At 32.2% G+C, this 9,826-nt stretch overlaps 2 protein-coding genes across 2 annotated transcripts; one reads left to right on the top strand and one right to left on the bottom strand.

Annotated features, from left to right (window-relative positions):
* The first annotated feature begins 332 nt into the window (after positions 1–332).
* Positions 333–4,067, top strand: LOC107016964 (UDP-sugar pyrophosphorylase-like). The gene is made up of 6 exons (XM_015217265.2): positions 333–642; positions 733–837; positions 1,869–1,985; positions 3,190–3,330; positions 3,525–3,606; positions 4,048–4,067. Exons 1-6 carry the CDS (start codon positions 538–540, stop codon positions 4,065–4,067), a joined length of 570 nt encoding a protein of 189 aa, XP_015072751.1. The 5' UTR covers positions 333–537.
* A 1,307-nt stretch (positions 4,068–5,374) lies between these two features.
* LOC114076819 lies at positions 5,375–8,983 on the bottom strand. Its single transcript, XM_027916366.1, has 4 exons — positions 8,642–8,983; positions 8,455–8,536; positions 5,657–8,205; positions 5,375–5,563 (listed from the first exon to the last, which is right to left on the bottom strand). Exons 2-4 carry the CDS (start codon positions 8,498–8,500, stop codon positions 5,507–5,509), a joined length of 2,652 nt encoding a protein of 883 aa, XP_027772167.1. The 5' UTR covers positions 8,501–8,536; positions 8,642–8,983; the 3' UTR covers positions 5,375–5,506.
* Between the last annotated feature and the right edge of the window lie 843 nt (positions 8,984–9,826).

Genomic DNA, 9,826 nt, shown 5'->3' with positions numbered 1-9,826 from the left:
ATATATATTTTATATGTTGGGTATATGTAAACTTATGTCCAGTGATACATAAGATATGCACTAAATCAACATATACACCTTTCTCGTATAGGAAATCGAATTAAGGTTCAGGATACTAAATGAATGGTAATTGTTGGATTTAATTTAAATGAGGATTACTTCCATAAAAAAAAAAAAAGTCCAGTTTGCTGGACAATTTTCAACTAGCATCTTGTTCTCTCATGAATTATTAATGAAAATAAAAATTAACTTTAACACACCAAATCAAATACAATTTTATAACATAACCACTCTTTTGCGATTTGCTTCACTTTTTTCTTTTTTCTATCCTATCGTATAAATAGAAAAAAAAAGAAGTAGCTTTGCTTTACCCAATCCCCCATATCACTCAGGTGAGGTAAACACTCACCGTTTGTTCCGGTCAACCAGATCTCCATCGGTATATTCAAAATCATTCTCAATTCTTCTTCTATTGCCTTTTACGATCCAGCTCTGCATTCCTGTCGGCTTTTACGAAAAGTTATCGGCGACGGCAACATGACATCGACGGCCGATGAATTCTCTAAGCTTAACATTACTGCCGATTCGGATTCCATTCCTCCCAATTTACACAAAAACCTATCTCATCTCTCCTCTCAACAGGTTTTTGGATTTAACCTTGTACAATGTCTGTATAGTTTTAATAAACGAATTGAATCGAGAGAATGGGAGTGATGTGTGTGTAATTTTTAGGTAGAATTGGCGAAAGTGTTGATAGAGATGGGGCAAACTCACTTGTTTCAGCATTGGGCGGAACCTGGAGTTGATGATGATGAGAAGCGAGCTTTCTTTGATCAGGTTTTCTTTTTTAATTAATTAGCTAAACTGGCTATACCATGATGGACTTTTAATTTTTAACCAGACCCACATAATTAAACTTCTCTGTTCAGGAATTTTACTTTCATGTTGTTGGATGTGTAATGTATCCCAAAGATAAGAGGAGTGATTTCCTCCTCAGTAGTTTGAGTCAGAATATTAATAATGAAGAACCCATAAACCCAAAACAGAGTCTATGTTGGTGGTCAGTATTACTGGTGGATTTCGGATTACAGGCAACATGTCAAATTGGTATTGAAAATATGGTGCTTAGGCAACTCTCCACCTAGGATAATCATTGGTCTCTTCCTGGGACCAAACCAACATGGACGATTTTTCCATAATCATTGATCTCTTCCTGGGACCGAACGAATTTTACTATGATGTCTATGACTAGGCCAGGATTGGAATATTGAGATCTCACTGTTCCTTTTAGATGGAAATATAGCATGTCACCCAGAGAGCAATTGGTCAAGTCAGGACAGGAGACAGGCTTTGAATTGTGTTTTTTTTTTCATGTTAAATAATTCACTGACCAAATAGGATTTTCAACTGAATTTTAACAGCGCAAACAATTTTGAACTCCTATTAGGTAGTCGTGGTAACTTACATGGTGAATTTCGCCGTTTCGAGATGATAAGGTTTTGGTTTGCAGTTCAGCAAATAAAAACTTGATCTTGTTTGTCGTTTGTAGTTAATAGATTATGTGGCAATTTATGAGAAGTATTTATTCTTGATTAATTTGGTTACATACGTGATGTCGAATTTAGACAGAAGCAGTAACCATCTTGCGGTCCTTCCCGTTACGTTAAGGCGGGTTATTCAAGCGATAAAGTAGTCTAAAAGGAGTTTTATTGTCTTTGTTGAATATTGTACAGCTGTTTATCATGCCACTCTTGTACCCGGAAATGATATCATTTCCTGTTGGGCTTGTTTCCATGTCTTCTATGCTTGTATTCACTTCTAGTTCAATTTAATATTTATGAAAACTGAGGTGTTATTGTCTGTTTCAGATTGCTAAACTTAATTCAAGTTACCCTGGGGGGTTGGCAGCATACATTAACACTGCTAGGAAGCTTTTAGCTGATTCAAAGGCTGGAAAAAACCCGTATGATGGTTTTACACCTTCGGTAAGTAACTGAATCCTGTGTTACTGCTTCAGCAAAAGTTATTTCACTAATTATCATTCTGTAAGAAGCAACTTCAACTATAACTTTTTTCATCAAGAAGCACATAGCCCAAGTTGTGTTTTTATCTAAGTTATTGAACTGGGTGAATGTCTTAAAGTTGCAGTCTGGTTTTTATGTCTGTTAGAAATTAGTGCTGGTGCTGCTTATAATAGAAAAGTCACCCTTCACAAATCTCATGAATACTGTTCATGCTGCTACTTTTCGCCTGTACTATTCATGCTGCTACTTTTCGCCTGTACTATTCATGCTACAGTAATTTATTCTTTAGATGGAGTGAGAAAAATATGAAATCACTTAAATGCTTCTAAGGTACAACTGCAGCAGATAGTTGTGGTTAATATTACATTAGTAGAGGATTCCAAAACTACCTCATTCACTTTGGTTAGGCTGCCGTGCCTGTTGGTCCTATGAACAAATTGAAATGCATAGTTTAGCAGATTTTGGCTTTTTTTAGGTGCTTTAGCCCTTTGTTGAATGTCAAACTAATGAGGTCATGCTTTTTAATCCCAAACTAATTACTTTTTCCATTTCAGGATATTGTGATATATCTCTCCTAATTCAAAATTGGAACTTTCTATTTCAAACTAATTTTTTGCTGTAATATTCTTTTTTGTGGACTTCTCAAATTGAGATGATGTCATTTCATTTTTTATCCAACTATTCGTTGTTTAAGTGCTAACTCTAACTCAATTTTTTTGAAGCAGAAGTTTCCACTCTGAGTCAAAAGAAAACCACGTTCACAGTTGTTAAATGGATAGAATGAGGGTGGATAGTGCGTAGCCAATCTAAGCTTTGTGATTTGAAATTATCAAGTCTTTTGGACTTAAATTTCCTCTCAGCATACTTTTTGGTAGCTTGTTATAAAAAACCTTTGACTACTGATCAAAAACCATTTTGATCTCTAGCGTTCTGGATAAACTAGCAACACATTCCCTTGTGTTTCTTCTGAAATATGATGGGTGATGCTTGATATGGTCAGGTTTTAATTACTTTTTTCTTGCTCACTCCTCTGATCGCCTTGAAAATTTGGAAAATAATGGATCACCTTATTAGTACTTATATTACATGCACTAAAAATGTAGAACACATTGATGCTCTGCTCTAGATTAGTGATGCATTCTAAGATGGATGTAAACTTCTGCAGGTTCCATCTGGAGAGGTTCTGAAATATGGTGATGATAATTTTGTTCAATTTGAGGAGGCTGGCATCAAAGACGCACGGAAGGCTGCATTTGTGCTTGTTGCTGGAGGCCTCGGAGAGCGTCTTGGGTACAATGGGATAAAGGTAGAGCACGTAAAGCTTTCATGTGGTTGGTTTAGAAATTGTTCTAATTTTTTCTTTATTAGGCAAAATGTGCAGAATCTTTTGCGACTTGATTGATAGTTGTGGTCTTCCATTTCACCATGTAACTACTAATCTAAGGATTTGTGGCTGCATAAGATGGAGTTCTTCTCACAATTCATTCTAATTATTTGCAGGTGGCCCTTCCTAGAGAAACAACTACAGGGACATGCTTCTTACAACATTATATCGAATCTATTCTTGCTTTGCAAGAAGCCAGTTGCANTATATATATATATATATATATATATATATATATATGGTTATAGCTGAATACAAGTTACAACGTATAATACATACAAGAAAATAATAGCACACTAATTACGAATAGATCAATATTGAAGAAGGTAATTAGAAGGGATTGAGATACTAGAACAGAGAAAGGGGATGAGAGATAACTGAAAGCCAAAATTTTAATATAATTAGCATAAGGGAAAATTGTATGAAATATCAAATTATTAATTCAATTTAAATGTTTTAGTCATAATTTATTTTAATTGTAATTTGCAGCAAACATTTCATTTTCTTGCCTTCTGATTCGATATACAATTAGTCATATTTCGATATATAATTAGTCATTTTATACTAATTTCTATGTCTATTAAGTCTAGTGTGCTCAAATCTTAGCAACTTCCTTTTATCTTCTATTCCTTCACTCAGATTTAGAAGTAAAAACTTAATGAAGGTTCATTTTTTCGTGCAAAATTTTATTTCAACAAAACAGTTAGAAATAATTGTTTTTCATTTCTAGTAAAAGGTGAAAAGACACTCAAAAGTTGTCTTTTAGTTCTTACAAAAACTAAAATAGTGTTTGGTTGGAAAAAAAAATTCCGAAAGAAAGTTGATTTCTTTAATAAATATTATTTTAGAAAGTCATTTTCTTGTTAAAAAAATTTGGAATAACCAAGAAAAATAACTTTCTGATCAAATGTGAACAGTACTATTAATTGAGTGATTATCTAGAAATAAATCAAAATTAATTATGCCATCAAAAGGAGTAACAAGGACCAAAATATTTGTAAATCTTTTTTTTTTTCTTTCTTAATTGTAAATAGTCAACAATCATTAAACATGGAAAGACAAAAAAATGCTTAAAATATAAAACAAAAGAGAAAAGGGCTAAATTCATCCCTTAACTATGACTAAGGTTTAGCATACATCCTTGTACTATAATAGTTAACAAGAAACATCCTTTTAATATTTAAAATGTAACAAAATTCAGACTTCCATCTATTCCAGTTAAAAAAGTAACGTTGCTTTTCCAAAAAGTGATTTTCTCTCTCCTATCTCCCTAATTTGCCCCTCTCAAATATGTCTCATCATCTTCCCATATTCAGCAACACCCAAAAACAATTGAAACTCAATTTTTTTTTAACTTCACAAAATACTCAAGATCTAGATCATTTGTTTTTCTTTTTCCAAAAAAACAGGGCAGAGAACCATACACAAATAAAGAATCATTGAAATTTTTTAGTTTTTTTTATTCGAAAATATAAGCAATTTTCTATTTTTCAAACTAAAGCATCTTCATTCTTTTAAACACTAGCTATTGTGGATTGCTATATAACAACTAATCGGAACCATATCGCTTAGAAGTTTAAGTGATTTATCGTCCACGCTCAATTATGATATTATCGATATTCAAGTCAATTTAAGCATTTCTTTCCTTTTCACATCTTGAGGACTTTAAACTACCAAATAACCACTAAAAAATCAAAAAAAAAAAAAAGGCAGAAAAATGGTAAGAAAAACAACTTAAACCTGCAAAATTGCCAAAAAAAAAAAATAAATTGGTAAACCAACAACAAAACAGCAAAATAATGCCCCCCCACCCACCACCACCCCAAAAAAAAAACAAAAAAAAACCAAAAAAAAAACAAAACATTACTGAGAAGAAGAAAAAAACTCATGATTTTAGTAACATAAAAAGCTAAAGTAACAACAAAGACACCACAAAATAAGCAAAAAACAGCAAAGTCTAGTGTAATTAAATCATGATAAAGCTAAAACATTTTTCATTAGTTCCATGCACAAGAACATAACAAATGAAAAAACAAAAACTAGTCACACATATAAAAAAAAACAAAGATAAAAATGTATTTTCTTCAATGTTGCAACTTCATATAGATGGAAAGCTCTGACGTTGTTGGCTGGCTTGAGATGTACCTCTTCTAACCTGAAATAAGAAATTAAATATTAAATATGAATATAGTTATACCAGTAAGCTACAATAAAAATAACTTAAATATGAATATTTGAATATTCTTACAGGTTGCTTTTCAACATTTCGACAACTTGATGCTTCCTCGACCATGATGGAATCCAAACTATGAAGGTAGTCCGACGATTGAATTTCAATGTCATGTGAAGAGAAGCTGCAAGTTCTACTGTTGTGGCCGGGTTTACCACATATTCTACAATCAACTGATTTTTGTTTCCGTTTTAACTTCATCCTACTAGACCCTGGTTCATCATCAACTTTCTTTCTTAATTTTTGTTTCTTTCCTTTCTTCTTATTATTCAAGTAAGAAGGTGGAAATAGTGGAGGATTCGGTGACTTAGGCCATAAATCAGGGCCATTCATGGGTAATATTGAAGCTCCATAAATTTTTTGATACGTATCAACCTTGTAGCAATCATCAACATAGTTTAAAACCTCATCATTTTTCAACCAAATCGAGGATATAGCATGTTTACAAGGAACTCCTGATAATTCCCATTGTCTACAACTACAGGTTCTATTATATAAGTCAACAGCCCAATTATCACCTTCGACAGGCCCAATCACCTCATAGTTCCACATGTTCGACCTTTTGGGAATATAATTAGCAGCTTTCTTCATAGTTTTGGCCAACTTCTTCTTAATAGTAGGACAAACATCACTCAAATTCCATTTTTCAGCTTTCTCCCTGTTAGCATTAATTCTTGTCATGAGTAAGTGCCTAATGGTCTCGAGAAGTTTAACAATTGGTTTATCTCTTGCATCGAGAATAAACTTATTAAAAACCTCACATTGGTTGTTCAAAAGAATGTCACATTTAGGAAGAGGCGAGAAATGTGATCTTGACCATTCACTAGGCACTTTAGCAGAAAGCCATGCATAAGCATCTTTATCTAATTCAAACAAATCAGTCATACAAGCATCAAACCTGTCAACAGTTGTTGCTAAAGCTGCTTTCCAAAGAGCATTTTTTAAAGCCATTCCAGAATATCCAGCTCTCTTGAAATTACTATGCAAATGTCGCACACAAAATCTATGAGAAACACCAGGCAACACTAAATCAAAAGCTTCAATAAGCCCTTTTTGCTTATCTGACATAAAAGTCCACAAGTATTGCTCTTCAATCTCAAGATCATTCATCAAGTAGGTTAAGAACCATTGCCATATTTCCTTATTTTCTTTCTCGACTATAGCATAAGCTATTGGAAAGATGTTATTATTTCCATCCAAAGTAACAGCTGATAGCAATTGTGCCCCATACATAGTATTCTTCAGCCAACATCCATCGACCCCAATAATCTTTCGACAACCAGCCTTAAATCCTGCTTTACAAGCTGCAAAACAAATATAAAACCTCTGAAATCTCATTGGCTTATTCGGAATCTCATTTGGAGTTAGTTTCATGAAAACAGAAGTTCCAGGATTGGTGCGAATAATTTCATTGCAATAATTCCATAATATGCCAAACTGATCATTTATATCTCCGTCGATCATTGCAATAGCTTTTTCCTTTGCCCTTCTTGCTTGATGCATACTCACATGCAACTTTAATTCCCTACTCAATGTATCCCTGAATTCTGATGTTTTCCAGTTCTTATTTGACTTAACTCTATCAACATACTTCTTTGCAATCCAAGTAGAATTGATGGTTTTGTTGTTATAGTTCCACCCAAAACAAGTATGCTCGGAAACATACGTCTTGATTTGAAAAGTACATATATCCCTTTGCATTAGAGATCCAAATATCCTCCACTTACAAGCATTAGTTCTGCATTTGGCCCTAGCTCTTTCTCTGTCATCTTTGATCCACCGAATTGACTTTCCTATTTTGGCTTGACTTGCAACCACGGCTTCCTTGAATTCCTTTTTGTTACCAAATATCATTCCCAACTCTAATTCAGGATTAAAGGCACCTATTTTTGGGTTGTGCTTCGGAAAGTTACAATCTTCAAATTCAGAATCGCAATCGCTATTCAAACTCTTTGTATCATCAAAATCTACACAATCTGAGTCACCCTCCTCATTTTGCATCTTTTTATGCATTTCTTCACTAACATAATTTTGATTTTCGTCACTTTTCTTCTTTTTCACAGTTATATCGATCTCAAAAGATTCAACAGAAGGATCAACATTTTTTGAAAATAACAGATCATCCTCCTCCAAAGAATAGTCAGAATCATTAAAATCCTCATCGTCAAATTCATCACTCTGTGCCTCTGTGTCATTTACCAGCAAATAATTCTTTTTTATCTCATTGACACATTGATTATCATCATGATAAAAATTCAAATGTTCAAAATATATCTCAACTACTCTATCCTTTGGAATGCAAGTAACAACTTTAGCGGCTTCCATATTACTCCCCACTAATCGAGCCTTATAAGAGTTTAAACCATATTTGTGCCAGAATACCACAGATTCCTTGTCATAACCACATTGTTCCGCCATATTCTTAAAATCTATTATATTAATCATTGCACTGTCGACATAGTCAAAATATTCGATTTTTCCACCTATGTAGCCTCTTGTCGAACTATGCACATATGATCCACCATGATGTACTTTAATTGTGAAAAATGATGACTCATTCATAGAATCTGCATATATACTATCAAGTAATCAACGACGTAAAAATTGTTATTTTTTCAAATATAATACAAATCTGAATACATAAAGCCAACAAAGAACTACAAGTTCATTATAATGGATATCCATAAAACAAAACTTTATATATCAAATAAAAAACTTAATATAGCCTTTTAAAATCAATAATATTTACAAATCGATATGAAAGGCATTGTAAATTATATTTAAAATGCTTAAAATGTCTTGAAAATCGATAGTACCATAGTTGGGTGTGGACGATCGACCGCTTAAACTTCGAATCGACATTGTTCCAGTTAGTTGTTGTGATGCAACCCACAATATCTATTATTTTTAAGAATGAAGATGTTTTAGTTCGAGAAATAGAAAATTGCAAATATTTTTCGAATAAAAAAAAGTAGAAATATTCAATGATTTTTATTCCTTTACCTTGGTTGTGTATCGCCCTCTAGACAGTTTCAACTCTTGTTGAAGAGAAAATTTGTTCTTGATCTTGATTATTTTGTGAAGTTCAAAAAAAAAAAAAGGAGTTTCAATTCTTTCTTGGTATTGCTGAATATGGAAGATGATGAGACAGATTTGAGAGGGGCAAATTAGGGAGATGGGAGAGAGAAAATCACTTTTTGAAAAAGCAACGTTACTTTTTTAACTGGAATAGATGGAAGTCTGAATTTTGTTACATTTTAAATATTAAAAGGATGTTTCTTGTTAACTATTATAGTACAAGGATGTATGCTAAACCTTAGTCATAGTTAAGGGATGAATTTAGCCCTTTTCTCTAAAACAAAACAATATTTATTAGTTGAGTCAACAAGTTTAGTTTTGAGCCGGTAAGTCCCACTTTGGGATAAAATATTTCTATCAAAGACGACTTCATACCTTAAGTTTGAATCCAAGACATTTGATTATTATGAATAAAAGATTATTTTACCTCTCTGTTACAACTTTTGGTGATGATATATACTATGATACTAATATTATAACTGAAGGTACAATCAACTATTAAACAAAATTGAGCAATATTTTTTTCCTTTCTCCCAACAATAAAATTAAGAAATAATGATAAGATCAAACAATATGATATAGTGGACATATAATTAATCGGAAAGAAAATTAATTCTAACACACATATTTTAACACACGCATGAAGCGCGACTGTGTTCCCTAGTTGATAGTATAATTGTTGTCTACTATCAGAGATGCTAGAATCTGGAAAATATTTGTACAACGACTAAATCTGCTAATAATATTATTCATTATATTTGAATGTTAAAGGCATTTAAATCAAATCTTTTAAAACTGGAATCCTAATAATATTTCTTTTGTTATTATTATTATTATTTAAATATTTATAATATATAAAAATAATCTATAATTTTTCCAACTAAATCGATAGCATAATTTTTGTTGTCCACTATTAATGGATATTAATTAATTTGGAGAATATTTGTGCAATGGATAAATTTGGAATCAATATTATTATTTATATTTGAATATTTTTCATCATTTAAATCTTAGATTTAGACAGTCACATTGCATACCATGTTTGCCTAAATAACTATTTCTTTTGCAATATATATATATATATATATATATATATATATATATATATAT

The sequence above is a fragment of the Solanum pennellii genome, chromosome 4 (genome assembly GCF_001406875.1).
Source record: "Solanum pennellii chromosome 4, SPENNV200".
NCBI classification, from domain to species: Eukaryota; Viridiplantae; Streptophyta; class Magnoliopsida; order Solanales; family Solanaceae; genus Solanum; species Solanum pennellii.
This window is presented reverse-complemented; position numbering and strand designations above follow the sequence as displayed.

Coding starts and splice junctions, on each gene's coding strand:
- LOC107016964 (XM_015217265.2), top strand. CDS start 538: ATGACATCGACGGCCGATGAATTCTCTAAGCTTAACATTACTGCCGAT. Junction 643..732: donor CTCATCTCTCCTCTCAACAG/GTTTTTGGATTT, acceptor TGTAATTTTTAG/GTAGAATTGGCGAAAGTGTT. Junction 1,986..3,189: donor ATGATGGTTTTACACCTTCG/GTAAGTAACTGA, acceptor AAACTTCTGCAG/GTTCCATCTGGAGAGGTTCT.
- LOC114076819 (XM_027916366.1), bottom strand. CDS start 8,500: ATGTCGATTCGAAGTTTAAGCGGTCGATCGTCCACACCCAACTATG. Junction 8,206..8,454: donor ATCGTCCACACCCAACTATG/GTACTATCGATT, acceptor GTATATATGCAG/ATTCTATGAATGAGTCATCA. Junction 5,564..5,656: donor GAAATGTTGAAAAGCAACCT/GTAAGAATATTC, acceptor TTCTTATTTCAG/GTTAGAAGAGGTACATCTCA.